This window comes from Hemiscyllium ocellatum, chromosome 17 (assembly GCF_020745735.1).
Source record: "Hemiscyllium ocellatum isolate sHemOce1 chromosome 17, sHemOce1.pat.X.cur, whole genome shotgun sequence".
NCBI classification, from domain to species: domain Eukaryota; kingdom Metazoa; phylum Chordata; class Chondrichthyes; order Orectolobiformes; family Hemiscylliidae; genus Hemiscyllium; species Hemiscyllium ocellatum.
This window is the reverse complement of record NC_083417.1, coordinates 50,865,388-50,882,090: the sequence shown is the minus strand read 5'-3', so window position 1 is coordinate 50,882,090 and position 16,703 is coordinate 50,865,388. Positions and strand designations below refer to the sequence as shown.

The 16,703-nt window shown below is 38.1% G+C and overlaps 1 protein-coding gene across 2 annotated transcripts in view; it reads right to left on the bottom strand.

The window, feature by feature from the left end:
* nfatc3a (nuclear factor of activated T cells 3a) overlaps positions 1-16,703 on the bottom strand; it is a 169,356-nt gene that overhangs the window by 139,967 nt on the left and 12,686 nt on the right. For both annotated transcript variants that reach the window (XM_060838146.1, XM_060838147.1), the window contains exon 2: positions 13,567-14,680. In XM_060838146.1, the coding sequence (XP_060694129.1) occupies positions 13,567-14,680 (1,114 nt within the window). The remainder of the gene's footprint in view (positions 1-13,566; positions 14,681-16,703) is intronic.

Below are 16,703 nucleotides of genomic sequence, written 5' to 3'. Positions count from 1 at the left end.
ATTAATTATTTTTTATTCTTGAAGCAATGCAGAGTTTCAGAGTTTCACTGAAGCAGTCTTGATTCTGAATCACAGGATGCAGGTGTAAATCCAACTTCACATCAATGCAGTATTGAAGAAGTGCTTCATTGTGGGATATTTCTTTGGGCAAAATACTAAAGTGAGGTTTGTCTGTTCATATAAATGTAAAATGAAAGAAGCAAAATCAGCCTCTTGGTGTATATAAAATTCAAGGGTACTGCAGGACAATGCAACTCAAGTATATGCATTAACAAAATCATATCTTAACATTTTCAACTGACACAAATACTGCTAATAAACTGCCAACTCTATGGCTGACAATATCTAAAATATGCACTCAACAATCTCCATATCTCCCAACAGTTTTTGGGAGTAGTCAGTCATCCATTTCACTTCAGGTTTAAATCTGGACACTTTTGCTAAGAATACTCAACTCCGATCCCACTCCAGAATGTGAGCAAAAAAAAAAATCAACACTCAAAATGTAGTAAGTGGTACTATTTTCGTTGAATATCAAAATAAGGCTCCATTTGCGCACTCAGATGGATATAAAAGATTCTGTGGTGCGATTTTACAACAGATCATGGTTGTTATCGACACCGTGTCCTGGCCGATGCTAACTTCTCGATCATCATAATAGCCAGATAATCTGTTTTAGTTATCAATTAGAGTTTGTGGGAGTGTGGCAAGCATACATTGGCTGCCATTCTTCTAAATTATGAAAGAATGACTACATTTTAAAGTACTTAATTAGAGAACAGTTTTGAGGTATCCTGTAGTCATTAAAAAGCTACTACATAAATAGTTTTCCTTTGAAGTATGTTTTCTCAAATAACCTGTAAACGGGGTAGGTGCCATATCTTCAGGTTGAGTCTTTAATAATGATCTACCTACCATTGCCAGGTGAGTCTGGCAAATTAAGTAAAAAGGATGCCATTAAAGTGTTATACATATTGTTTCAAAATAGGATGTTTTTCCATTATTCATGTAATTAAACATACAATGGGTTTTGTCTCAGTGCAATACACCATTGAAATAACAAACTGCTGGCAAGTGTTGACAGGTGCCTTTCTCTTAGGCAGTCCCTTAGGATCGAGGAGGACTCGTTTCTACTTGGATTCAATGGGTGCTGAAATAACTGATGAGTCCAACGCACAGTCTACAGACTCTGCCACACATACAACAGCTGGTGCTTGAAGGATTGGGTAAATAGGCTGTTTGGATGTTTGTGTGTTCCCTCTGGCATGACATTCCTGATGAAGTTTCTTAAAAGCCTGGTGCTCTCCTGAATAAGTTTTCTCCCTTTTGGGTCACTCATGAATCAGATGTGTTTGACCTGTTCAGGGATATTTTGAGGACATCCCTGAAGTGCAAAAGTCTCAACTGCCAGAATTACTTGTAAAATTCCTTAAAGGAAGCATCAGTCTAACAACAGCTCAAAACAGACAAAAATCACTGGAGTTGCACTATGTTAGATAAATAAAAAGTTTAACAGATTTAGAAATGAACTTTATTGATGCACGGCACTAGCAATATGAAGTTCCGCAAATCTCAAATTCTTTCAGAAACTGAGGTTGAGACTCAGTTGTCGAAATCTATTCCCTATGTTGTATCTGTTTCAGATCCCTGAATGTTGGATTAACACAAATTCTGTGCAAGAGAGGTCAAACTTCATGAAAGTGTTTGAATGTGTATACGATAAATACAATATGATCATTTAGTAAGCAGAATGAACTAATGAAATTAACGTAGAAACTTTCTCCCAACACTTTGAACCCTTTCGCCCTAAGAACTAGATCCAACTCCTGCTTGAAAACATTCAATGTTTGGGTGTCAACCATTTCTGTGGCAGAGAATTGCACAGGCTCATCGATCTTTGGGCGAAGAAAGCTCTCCTCATCTCAGTTCTAAATATTATCCTTAGACTGTGATCCTGGCTCTGGACTCCCTGGTCAACACAAATATCATTCCTGTGTTTACAATGTGTAAACACATTGGATTTACGAAAGGGAGATCATGCATGGTAAATCTGCTGGAATTCTTTGAGGATGTGATGAGTAAATTGATACAGGGGAACCAATTCATGTCATTTACTTGGACTTTCAGAAGGTTTGTGATAAAGTCGTACATTAGAGACCAGCATGTTAAATTAAAGCACATGGGATTAGGCTTACTGTACTAGCGTGGATAGAGGCCTGGATGGTAGATTGGAAACAAAGAGTAGGAATACTCTTGTCAGAGTATTGTCAGAATTTGAAAGGTTTCAACTCAAGCGCCCCCACCCCACCATTCTTCTAACCTCCAGTGAATACCGTCCTAATGATTTCAGTGTCATATATCAACCCTGCTTTCCCAGGAATCAATCTGATAATTCCTTATTGCTCTCCCTCTAGAGCCACAACATCCTTCCTCAGATTAGAAGGGCAAAACTGCACACAATATTCCAGGTGTGGTCTCACCAAAGGCCCTGTACAATTGCAGCAAAACATCTTTGTTCCCTTACTTGGACCTTATCTCTATGAAAGCCAACATATCATTTGCTTTCTTCACCGTCTGCTATACTTGAATGCTTACTTTCAGCGTCAAGTGTGCAATGACACTAGTCGCATCTCCCCTTTCCTGAACTATTGCCATTCGTCTTTCCTGTTTTTGCTACCAAAGTGAATAACTTCAAATTTATCACATTCTACTTCATCTGCTATGCATCTGCCCACTCAACTTGTTCAAATCACACCATCCAGCTTTGTTTTGTGTGCAAATTTGGTGATATTACATTTAGTTCCCTTACCTTAAATCATTAACATATGTTGTGAACAGCTGGGGTCCCATCACTGACTGCCACTCGCAAACAGACTCATTTATTCCTACTCTTTGTTTCCAATCTACCATCCAGGCCTCTATCCACGCTAGTACACTAAGCCTAATCCCATGTGCTTTAATTTAACATGCTGGTCTCTAATGTACGACTTTATCACAAACCTTCTGAAAGTCCAAGTAAACCACATGAATTGGTTCCCCTGTATCAATTTACTCATCACATCCTCAAAGAATTCCAGCAGATTTACCATGCATGATCTCCCTTTCGTAAATCCATGCTAGTTCTGTCTGATTTGGTCACTGTTTTTCAAACTCGTGGTTATTAAATCTTTTATAATGGACTGTACCATTTTCTCTCCACCATCAACATCAAGCTAGCCAATCTTGCTTTTCAAGTTTTCTCTCTACCTGCTTTTTTTAATTAAATAATTTTGAATTTTTTTTACAAACTTATAAAATTACAAAATAGAATAACACCCATAACAATAACAATAAACGAACTACTATTCGACTTCACAGTTTAAAAGAAAATAAAATGTAAAAATCTACCCATACTACAATTCAATAAATAATTAAACAAAATAAACTAAATTAAATTGGGGTGAACCAAAGTAAATTAAATTAAAATTACACCACTCAGTGCAACCCCATCAAAGATCCCCTTCATCAGCAGTATCAGTTGGCATACCCATATTTATTCATGATTCTTCCTCTCAGGAGCATCCACCACGCCAGATACAGCCCTCGCAGCTACACAAAGGCCCTAATCAATATAGCCATCAAGTCTGTGTCTATATAGTTCAAAAACAGCCATGTTCTATTTAAAAAAGTTCCATTTTCTGGTGCACCATACTTGTAAAGAAGCCTAGGGGAATATGCTCCATAACTAACCTATGCCACTCAAAATCCTGGGGGATTTTCCAAAATTCAGCTCATTAGAATGTTCTTCCTTGCAAAATATAAGAGAATATTAAACAGTTTCTTCCCATGCGCATCTAAAGAGGGCAGATTCAGCAGACCAAGGGACGGGACACCGGATCTATCTTGACCGCAGTTCTCAAGACTCCTTCCAAAACACACTCTATAGCACCTCAAGACCTACGAAACTTGTGGCATGACTACAAGCAATGAGTAAGAGTATCAATATCTGTTTTACATTTGGGACACAGTGGAAACGCTCCTTTCTTACATTTCAATAGCTGCTCCGATGCCAAATAAGCTCTGTGGAGAGCCTTCAGTTGCATAGCCTGTGTCCTACTACAAATCAAAATCTTACTCACGTTCTCCCAAATATCCTCCCATGCCTCTGACAAGATTTCCACCCCAATTCCTGAGTCCAGATTCCCCAAAGCCGCTCAATGTCCTTTGAGACACTACCTCCTAATAAGTGGAAGAAGAGTACTGATCGAGAGAGTACCCGTGGACCGAAGCATTCTTCTCTCCACACCAGACTTATAGGGATTAACCAATAATGTAGTCTTTTTCTGTTTAATCCCTAATCTGAAAATAACAAAATTGGTCGCTACTTGATAGTTCATATTTCAGGCTCAGCTGATCGAAATACATCGTAACTTCTTTTTCAAATAAGTCTCCAAATAGGAACCTCCTCTAAACTCCCAGAACCTAAAGCCAAAACCCACTGATCCCAGCCAAAGACCTGGCATTCCTACTACAGGAGTAAAAAGGGAAGTTGTACGTAAATTGCCCTCGCTTTGTCGCATAATTCACCAAGCTTTAATTGTGTTAAGGACAATCGGATTTCTGCAATGCTCCATCACAGTCCTCATCTTGTTCATAAACAAGAAATTAATGAGGGGGCATTTTGCTTGGGAGGCCTCGATGTCCAGCCAAATTGACCTTAGCTCCTGGAAAGCCCAAATCAGCCACAGAGGGAATTTAACTGATATTTCTTAAAATCTGGAATGTCCACCCTCCCACCACACCCCCCCCCCCCCCCCCCCCCCCCCCCCCCCCCCGCCCCCAACCCCTGTGGAAGCTGCAATTTGGCAAGTCGAATAAGAGATCACCTGTGACGCCAGATGAAAGAACCCAGCCAACTGTTAAGCCTTCGTAGCGTCAAAGGGAGCATTCGCATGGGATATAATAAACGAAGAAGAACATTCATTTTAAGCAGTATGTTAATAGCTAACAAATTCTCTTTCAAGTACGATTAAACTTAAATTCACTAGTTATATTTTACATTATTTATAGCTCTATAACTGTTTATGTTTCCTCTGAGTTTCTGCAAAAAAGAAAATCATTACAAAGCTTTTAACACAAGAACCTTTTCCGTTCTAATAGTCAATATAAACAAGTACCATGTCGCTCTGCTACATTAGTAACAGCATTTGGCATTCATGCGGCTATTTCCTTATTTTAAAAAAATTAGTACCAACTCAGCATTATTTGGGAGAATATTAGATTAGATTACTTAGTGTGGAATCAGGTCCTTCTGCCCAATAACTCCACACCAACCTGCTGAAGCACAACCCACCCATACATTTACCCCTTCACCTAACACTACGGGCAATTTAGCACAGCCAATTCACCTGACCTGTGTATCTTTGGACTGTGGGAGGAAAACAGAGTACCCCAAGGAAACCCACGCAGACACGGGGAGAATATGCAAACTCCACACAGTCAGTCGCCTAAGGCGGGAATTGAACCTGGATCTCTGGCGCTGTGAGACAGCAGTGCTAACCACTGTGCCACCATGCTGCCCTATGAGAACATTCTTCAAAAAAAAATACTGCTTACAGGATAAATTGAATCTAGTTTGGAGGACACTGATATTCATTAAACTTTGATCTCGGCATTTACAATGCACATCTGTATCTGTAACAGGCCATGCATCAGATGATGTCAAATCAGAGTCTGAAATACACATTGTGATAAACCATGAGGCGGTAGATTAATTGGGAACTACTATAACAATCTGATTCATGTCAGGATCACTTACACAACAAACAAAGGGATACTTCATTCTAATCTAAAAATAGAGTTTAGTATTTACATAAGTTATTGAAGTTTAAAGAAGAACAAACAATTTGTATTTTTATATGTTACCTATACTAAAATACGTCAAAACATTACACCTGCACACTTCAACAATAGACAGTAAAAGGAGGAAAACTGTATGCTGGCCTTCATAACAAGAGGGCGGAAGTTCAGGAACATGGATGTCTTGCTGCAATTATGCAGGGTATTGATAAGAACACATCTGAAATACTGTGCGCAGTTGTCGTCTTATGTGAGGATGGATGTTTTTATTACAGAGGGAGTGCAGGGAAGGTTCATCAAATTGATTCCTGAGAGGACAATACTCATGTATGAGCAGCGACTGAGTCAGTTAGAATTGGCATCAATGAGAGTTTAGAAGAATTGGGAGAGAGGGAGAGATGAGGGGGTGGGACAGAGAGAGGAGGGGGAAAGAGGGGAAATCTCAGAAAAACTGTTGGTCACATGCAGGAAGGATGTTCCCAAAGCCAGGGGTTGGAGTTTAAGGATAAGGGGTAAACCTTTTAGGACCAAGATGAGGAAAATTGTCTTCATCCACAGAGTCCGGTGTTGAGATGGTTGAGGCCAAACATTGTGTTTTCAAGAAGACAGTAAATATAACTAGAGATCAAGGGATATGGATGTTAAGCTCAAAGATTAGCAAAGATCCTAATGAATGGAGGAGCAGTCATTAAGTTTTGAATGGCCTAGTCCTGCTCCTATCTTCTATGTTTCTAAGTAATTGATTAGAAAGGAAAAAAAATTAGGGGAGCTGACTGGAAATAGATTTAAAAGGTAGCTTTTAAAAGGTGGAGAATGAAGCAACAAATCATAGGTGAGGAAACCTGTTCCAGCATATAAAATTTGGATAACTAAAAGCACCTCCAATAAAATAGCAGGTCTAACTGGGCAGAGTTACACAAAGAAAGGATCTAAAGTTAAGAATAAGATTTTCAAACTTATACCATTAGCAGATCAAGTCCCAGTGAAGATGAACAAAAATGAGAATAATGATTAGGCAGGATAGAATGCATTGACAGACATCTTGCACATGCTAGAATTCATGTAAGGAGGAATTTGGGACATCGGCAAGAAGAATGTTTCTAGATTACAATTGTAACTACACTCCCAAAGTAGTCAATTGGTTGTAAAATGCATTAAATAAATGCCAGTCTACCTTGTAAAATAAAATGGCAAGATGGACAGCAACGTGAACAGTTAATTTAATTGAAATAATAGATTATTAAAACTTGCAGTTCCAGAAAAATATATTGTCTCAAATTTACCTGTTGGACATGCCACTTTCAAAGCACAAAGCTAAACTTACAACAGAATAATTCCCCAAATTTAATCTAATAGCTCATCAACTTTTACAATAATCAAGATGAAACAAGATTGTAATAGGCAAAATATTTACTTTAGAATTGCCAGAGAAAACAGGATTATTTTATTAATCTTTTTCAAAACCAATCCTCAGAATTTTAGTTTACTGGAGTATTTTCTGGAAGCTCATTATGGTGGTTGGTCAGTCCCAGGAGATCACTGCAAAAGGTCCTCAGGATAGATATTTTTAACAACCTGTTCAGACATGTTATGACAACCCTTCGAGCAAGTGGGACTTGAACCCAGGACCTATAGCTTAGAGGTAGAGACACTACTACTGCACTATAATAATCCCAGTTCTACAGAGTAAATTTTATTTTTAAAATCAATCTGCTCAGTCATCTCACAACACAAATCTGGAACAGGTGGAACTCGAATCTAGACCTTTTAGTCCAGAGGTAGGGAAACCAGATGCCTAGGCCCAATCATCTTCAGCTGCTTCAATGACCTTCCTCTCATCACAAGGTCAGAAGTTGGGTTAATTCATTATGCATTGCTCAGCACTATTTGTGACTCCTCGGATATGGAGATGGCCTCTGTCCAACTGCACTAACAACTGGACAATATCTACACTTGGACTAAGTGGCAAGTAACATTTGTGCCACAAGTGCCAGGCAATAATCATTGCCAATGAGAGAATCAAATCATTGTCCCTTGACATTTTAATTGTAATGACCATTACTGAATCCCTGACTAACATGGAGGGTTACCAATGATTCAAAACTGAACTGGTCTAGCCACAAAAATGCTGTGGCTAAAGCAGCAGGTCAAAGGCTGGGAATCTTGCACTATGGAGCGCATCTCATGACATCCCAGAGCCTACAACATTCAAATTATAAGTATAATAGAATATTCCACACTTAACTGGACGAGTGTAACTGTGAGGACATGAGGGAAGCTTGGCACCAGCCTAGACAAAGCATCCCGTTTGATTGGAGTCAAATCTACATTCAAAATCAAATCTACACTCCCTTCACCATTAACACTCAGTAGCAGCAGTGTGCATCATCTACAAGATGCATTGCAGAAATTCCATAATCTCCTCAGTCAAAACCTTCTGATCTCATGATCACTACCATCCAGGATAGGGGCAGCAGATACATGCAAATATTTTCATTTGCCGACAAATTCCTCTCAAAGTCACTCACAATCTCGACTTAGAAATAGATCACTCTTTCTTCACTGTCACAGGTCAAAATCCTGGAATTCTCACCCTAATGGTGCTGTGGGTGTATTCATACAAAAGCAGATGGCAACAGTTCAAGAAGTTAGCTCACTACCACATCCAAAGGCATTTATGGATGCACAATAAATGCTGTCTTCGCCAGCAAAGCCCACATCCCCTGAATAAACTTAAAAAATTAATTTTTGATCCATTCCTCTTAAAACGCTTCTCTTACAGCTAGCAAGCTACACTGTTATTTTGCAATATAGAAACAACCTTCTAATCAATTAACATGCAAAGATCAAATGTTTCAACACTAAAAATACATATTAATGTAAAACTACATAGTAACTTTACTACTTTCAGGAGGCTGTCAGAATCTGCTCATTCAGCACTTTGTTCCCAAGTATCTGATTTTGTAAATAAGATTTCTTCTGACCCACAATCTAAATTATTTAACCTTCACTTCAGTTTATTTTAGTTGCTGTTCTGCTGATTATTTCCCAAAAGACTAGCCAGCATTCCCTTGAACAACTTCAGCAAGTAGCAAACGCTGAAAAAATACCAAGGGACCAGTGCTATAACAAGCCTAGTATTTTTAGATTCAAGGCTTTTTGAGGCTTGAGTCAACACTGTACACATTGAAGCCTTTGTTTTAAAATGTGACTTAGTGGTCTCGACAACTCAAGAGGAAATTTGCTTTGAGTGGAGAGGTTGGAGTTGAACTCAGCATTGTCACACCTGCTTCAAAACAACCAACTTAACAAATGTTACTTTTGTCTCCAATTTTGCTGTTGCACCTTATGCAACAAGTCTAAGCAAGCCAGCTGCAAGCACTGGGACTATGTTGTGACTTGTTTAAGAATCTCCACAGTTATTGCAAAAGTAGCATTTTCTTTGCTTAAGTAGTTTATAACTTCCAACTCCAACTTACAGACAGTCTAATCATTTCACATTGATTATTTTACATATTCTGCAGCTGTACCAGCAAAATATTCCGCGCTGGTGTCACTGAAGAATGCCGTAATCTGCACTTTTAAAAGTAGGACTACAGGTTGAATTCTGTGTCTCCACCTCATTAATAAAGTTTAAAAAGTGAAAGCAGTCTACCACCCCTCCAGATTGTTCCAAAATTGTTGTGTGACCCTGAAAAAATTCAGAGGCTTTTTTTTTCTCTTTAAACATCTTTATTTATTAGTCATTAAAAGACTAAAAGATTGAAATGGGGCTTGATCCCTTTCAGCCATGATGTCTCAAATTTTCATTTGCAGAAATTTCCATCCACCTGACCAATTTGACTCAGTAGGAGACTGAAGGGGGTGGGGAAAGGGGAGAAGAGTGAGAGCATTTACTCCTTCCTTCAACAGACACATAATTTTGTTTTGAAGGTCACAGGCTCCAATGTCAGGTGGAAGATAGAGTCACATGTTCTAAAAGCACAACTGAAATTCCAACTTAACAGAGAAGCAAACCACCTGCAATCTCAGGCTCTCTGTTAAAGCAACAGGATATTGAGCAACATTTGCAATCTGGTGTAGTACAGGTTGCCAGACGACTCTCATCCGCAGCAGTGCGGAAGTTGGAGAATTCTGGTGTTCAGTAGTAGAATAAAAGGATTTGTGTCACTGCTATATTTCCAATTAATTACTCTTAGAAGATAATCTGCCATTTCCACACCAAAAGATCCTCAGAGAACATTCTGACAGCACAAAATGAAAAATGGTTATGTATATTTTCCTTTATTTGTACACCTACTGCATTTTCACCTCAACTTCCCAGTTGCATTTTAAATAAAGCATACACCAGTTTTTCAAAAATTGTTATGCAGAAGAGATCCCATTTCTGCAGGGAACCAATATTATATATCGCCTTAAGTATAAGTGCGTCCAGACAATTCATTCAAAATTGACTAAGAATGAAGTCACACAAACTCTTCACACTTTATCTCAGTAAGATGCTTAGTGAGAAATTGCAGAGTAAATGGCATTTCTTAAGCACAGCATCATCTGCAATTAAATTGTTGCTGCTTTTGTAATCTTTCATTTTCTTTTGCTGGGCTGGCACAGGGAAAGAGGTTAGCTTCTAACACATCCATTGGGCTCATTTGGCAAAGAACACATGGAGAAAAATTTCACCTACCCTGGTGCATTTTGGAAAGCTGATTGATTACAGGTACTTTTATCACAGAATGGGTTGACCATAGAAGAGACTGGTAACGCGCTGTTATTAAATTTCACTGTTATATCTTAGTTAAATATTTGACAATGCATTTTTGATTTTAGCATTTCACTTCCAATATCCTTTGGGAAAGGAAATGTGGTATTCTTAGCTAGTCTGGTCTGGTCTACATGCAACTCTAGTCCTACAGCAATATTGCTGACTCCTTTCTGCCCTCTGAAATGGACTAACAGCTCAGTTCAAGGGAAATTAGGGTTAGGAAACAAAATTTGGCCTTGTCAGTGGTACCCACATCCTTTAAAAGAATTTAAAAATTGAAAGGATTTCAGTAAAGAATTCGTCCAATTATGCATTAAAATGATTGGTGCACACCAATACAGAAAATACTGAAAATACAATTCATGCCCATTTGGCAATCTATTTTTAAAAAGTTATTTTTTCACCTATGCACCAAGTGCAGTGACCTCACCTTCTAATTTCAGAAGAAAGCACATCGCAGTGCAATCCTGCTGCACCAGCATGAATTCCATTTCTATCAATACCAATCCTTTTATTAAAAATTTATGTTGAATTGAAGGAACAACTGGAATCAGTCCGAGATTAATCAAACATTATTTATGTTGAGATCTTTATAAGCAACAAAGATCTTCATCCAATTTCCAACCTGAATTTGATCCCATGCTTAGAGTTAAAATTGTTCTCCAAATTTGTAAACTATCTTTCACACCACTTTTTGCAAGTTATTTCTTTACTGGTTAATGTTACTAGCTCTTATTCAACGGATGGAAAATCAGAGAACGTCACAATATAGAAGGCTATTCAGCCTGCCATGTGTGTATCAGCGCTTTGCAAGAGCAACCCAGTAAGTCCCAGTAGCACATCTTCTCTCCATAGCCCTGTAATCTCTCTCCTTTCAGACAGTTATCCATTCTCTTTTGAAAGGGAGAAATAAATCTGCCTCAGTGGCGCTCAAAAAACACATTCCTATCCATTACACACCTACGTAAAAACGTTTCCTCAAGTCACTTTCGTTCTTCTCCCATTCACCATAAACTGTTGTTTTCTGGGTCGAGATCCTATCAATGAGAATAGTAGCTCTCTCAATCCAAACCTCTCATGATCTCTAAGACCTGTAGCAAGTCTCCTCTCAACATGCACATCTCAAAGAAACGCTTCAGCTTCTCTAATCTATCTATCTACACATAAGTCTCATTCCTAGAACCATTAGCTTAAATCTTCTCTGCATGCTCTTTAATACCTTCACATACTTTCTAAAGTACAGTGCCCAGATCGAGGGAGAAACAGTGGTTCATAAAGGACTATCATACTTCTTTGTCTTTGTAGTTATAAAGCCCAAGCCCAGGATCAAAGATTAAAAAGCTTTGTCCACCACTCCGAACAACTTTACCAAATCTTGCCCATGTAGCTTTGGATTTAGGACTGCCTTTAAAATTGTATTTCTTGTTATATCTTCCTTCTCTTCAACCTTCCTACCAAAACGTAACACACCACACTTCTCTGCATTAAATTTCATCAATAACATGTCCAACCACTGTGTCCTCATAAAGGTTATCACTATTCTACTCACATTTAAAGTTTTGCACCATTTATAACTTAAATTGTAACAATAGATTGTTAACACAGATGATGATAAGTCTCAGTCTCAATATCAACTTGTGGTAAATCAGTCTTAAAGATCAAGTGATGGCAAATTCCACTTGTACTGTAGTCAACATCTCCACGTGCTTCACAGGAGCATCAAGAGAAACTAAAACACTGGCCTGCATTAAAAAAAATTAGAATAGGAATGAAAATAGTAACATCTGCCATTCAAGCCTCCTTGGACAGTCAAGTCGAACATGGCTAATCTGTTTCACAGCCATCAAATCGCTTGCCTAACAAAATAATAGAGAATATTAGTCTGGCAATTTTCAATTAGCCTTAGTTCCACACTTTTCAGTAGTTTGAGATTTCCTAAACCTTGGTCAAAGAGTTAGGTTTTAAAGATTGTATTAAAAGGAAGAAAGGAAGAGAAGACAGAAGTCAACTCTAGAGATTGAGGCCTAAGGAACTGAGACCATAGCCACCAAAGTTGGAATGAAGGAACTCTAGAAATTGTAAAAGGACTATTTACAGTTGTTGGGCTGGGAGTGATTACAGAGAATTGTTGTTCTGGCACAATAAAGATAATTTGAAACATGAGGTATTGCAGAGCTAAGAGCAATAGTAGATCACTAAATTCAGGGTGATAGAAGAATTGAATGGCAAGAGTAGGCGTAATGGTACAGGCCATAGGTCTTTGAATTGGCTGACATATGTGGATGGTAAAATATGTGGCGACAAGCCAGGTCAGTTATTCCTCCATTTAAGATGCATGACCAAGGATTACTGCTGTTTGTAGTTATAAATTGTGCTAACACAAAAAGATCTAAACTTGAGCCAAGGTACACAAGAACCTGTACACATGTCATTTTGACATGTGCATGGCTACTGTAGCAAATGTACTTCTTTTTTTGACATGACCCTGCATTGTTTACATTCCAAATTTGTTTCTTTACTTTCAGGCAGAAGAATTTCAAACACTGACCATACTCCATCAATTTGTATTGCTTGAATTACACTGACAATTGAAAAGTTTACCACATTTTTATTCTATTCAAAACAATGCTATTGATGTTTGGCCAATAGGCAGTTTATTTTTAAAAGTATGCAGAACTACAGAAATTTTAGAATAAGTACATTCACACAATGCTATTTTAACTTTACTTTTGGCTACAGCATTCGTAAAAAGGGCCATATACAATATTTCAAGAAACTCTCATCCTTTTCAGCAACAAAACCAGTAATTTGGACTATCGCAATGATAGAACGAAACAAGAATTCATGACGAATAGAACACCCAGGATGAGGTGTCCTGAGCTCAACAGAATCTTAATTTTTATTCCTCATTACCTTTTGCCAAAAAATTCCTTAAGGCAGCATCCTAAAACACAATACTGACTTACCGAAAAATAGGTGTATGGCCACCAGGTTTTGGTTTGTTCCAAGTGAAATGTGAGGGAACAGAAAGAAACTGTTCACTTGTCAAGTCTTTTTTTAATGGGTGTGGAGAGCCAGAAAGATCATCGACTGGAGATTCAACTGAAGGGGACAAAGTTCCTTGATCATCGGAGGTCAAATCTATTTTTCCTGACACTGTAGCAGCCTGGTCCTGAGAAGTTTTCCTTGATTTTAAAGGGATGTCAGTCTCTGGGGGACAACACTGAAAAGGTATCAGCCCAGGACTTAGACTTGAGGCACCTTGAAGAGCAGTATTACCAAGCCATGTATCCTCTGTGACACTTCCTCTTGGAGAATGTCCTGGAGATGGTGTTGGTGAATGATGAGGTGAAATTGAACCTGCATAACAGATCTCTGCACTTGAATGCCGCCGTTTTCCCCAAGGAGAAGTAGGCCTAGAAGATGGTCTTGAAGTTGGGCGAGGGCTGAGCCAGTTTTCATCAGTAATACTAGCTCTAGGTGAATGGCAGGGTGATTGTCTAGGCGATAGTGATTGTGCAAATGAATAATTTGGCTGCCAGGTCTCATCTGCTGGACAACATCTTGGTGACCCACTAGGAGAACCAAGTGTAAAACGAGCAGCAGCTTCATTCAATTCAGAGTCTACATCATCATATACATGAGAGAAAGATTCACATGAAGAAGCATCCGAAAACCAGCTCCTGGAGGAAATGCTGCTAGCAGGACTTGGGCTTAGTGATGCATCCCTATAATAAACAGGATCAAGAGGAAGATATAGATGGTCCCTGGATGGTCTTTCCATATAGTCATTATCTGTGCCATTTGCATGTACTTCTTCATTCGGACCAATTCCTTGCTGACAACTGGGAGAAATGGAGGTGATTTGAATACTAGGGCATTCAAATGCTTTTGGTGCACCTATAGGACTGTATTTAGACTCTTGGATATTAGAGGTCTGCAGCCGATGAGGTGATGAAAATGCTGTAGAATGTGTCTGTGCTGTTTCATGGTGAAGAATGCCTACTGGTTGGTTTATACTTGATTGAAGATTGCCTTCATTAAAGATGTAAAATGATGCAGAATCATCTGGCTCTGTATCTGAAAGAGAAACAAGACAAATAAACTGTACCTTCCATGTTTCCAATGACTTCCATTATGTTATAAACGATCTGTTGCCTTCACTAATATACAGTGAAAGTGCATGATCCTTTTCTATTTGGTTTCTATAAAATAAAAATGTATATAAAAGATACCAGATTCTATTTCAGAAGATCTATGTAATGAGTACATTTATAATCATTTGAGCAATTATCCATGGATAAATTTACAAATTTATTTCTTGTTGCTTTCAGCAATTCTTTTTAAGTTGCAAACACTAAGCAATGAATGGCTGAAACGTAGAATTATACTTCAAAAACAGGAAAATTTTTCAGCTGCCATAATCATGTCACACCTGACCCATAATTTTAACTAATATCAGAGTCAAATTAGTTCAGGTTATTTTCACTCAAGTCTGCCGCTTCAAACCCATTCTAGCATAGAATGCAGGCTAGCACTTCTGCACAGTACTTTTAGAAACAAGGTGAGTAATAGTGCCAAAGGTGCAATCCTTCAGGTAAGACATTTAACAGATTCCAAGCAGCTGTTCCAATGATAAAAAATAAACATTTACTATTACAAAACAAACACTCACTACAGCTTGTGGGACTTTGTTAAATCGGCAACTGTACTTCAAATGTAACTCAATGCATGTTAAATGTGCGGGGCTGTTTGGAACCATTTGAGACCCAAGGTCCTAAAAATCCTCATTAAAGGTCTGAAATTCTCTAATAATTATATACAACACAAGTTTATATACAACACAACCTTGACAAATATTATTGTGTTACTAGGAGACCACAATAACATTCAAGGTGATTAATATAAAGTAATACATAATTAATATGAGATATTAATGCTATAATGCACTGCAACCCGACTGGAGATTCACCAACCTGAAGGAAAGAAACTCTGCAAAGACTCTAAGTGACCAAGGAAGTTAAAGACTGTACAACTGTAATTTAGATATGGATTTAGGTTTCTAAAAGCATGCCAAGAACATATATTAATATTTTCATGGAATTCAAAAACCATGAAAAGTATGAAATATTTAACCATCTATTGCAAATTTTAACCCAACAATTGCACCAAAGCCAGATGTTTACGTATACAGGAACTTCATGCATGCAGATAGCCTTCCATAGCAGCTTTTGACTAGTATATTTTAAAATTTTCACCTGACACACTTGACTTAAATGCTTTATGTACAAACAAACAGAACTATCAACTCCAGAAGAAATTTAAAACAGTCAGTAGCAGATCGCCCTTCCATGATACATCCTGGCCAATTTTCTGAAACTCAGGAGCACTATACAGATTTCAGTTCAACTGGTTTACTGTCCTTTTTGTACATCCATAGGTGAAGGTCGCACAAAAAAACTGTACTAAACTACCAAAAGGCAACAGCTAACCAGTAGTAACAGGTGTTTTTTGTATGAGACTAAGGGAATAATTTATAACCTTTGACTTTAGACAGTAGTATCCATTAAAACATCAAAAACTATATCAGATTGTTTTATACAACAACTTTCAAATAGTGGTTAACCTGACTCTACACACATAATAAAATGAGACAATGGCTATGTCCAAATTCATTCAAAACATTACAGGAATAAACAAAAACAAAGAACTGCAGATGCTAGCAATCTGAAACAAAATCAAAAGTTGCTGGAGAAACTCAATGGGTTTGGCAGCATCCACGGAAAGAAAATACAATTAAAGTTTCAAAGCCAGTGACACTTGAAAACTCAAGGAACCTGTCCGAAGGCTTTAAAAGAACTGGATTCTATATCTTGTCAATTAATACCTGCAATACAAGGTAATTCCATTACCACATATGCCACAGTCATAGTCAAACTGACCATATCCAGGAATTAATATAGTCATGCTCACTTTCAGATCAACTGAAAATGGGCTTCGATAACTTGTAGCCCTGGTCTAAGATAAAGTGGAACACTGACAGTGGACAACTGGTTGGCCCACATAGTTTGTAAAAATTTATAATGTGCATTAAGTAATGACT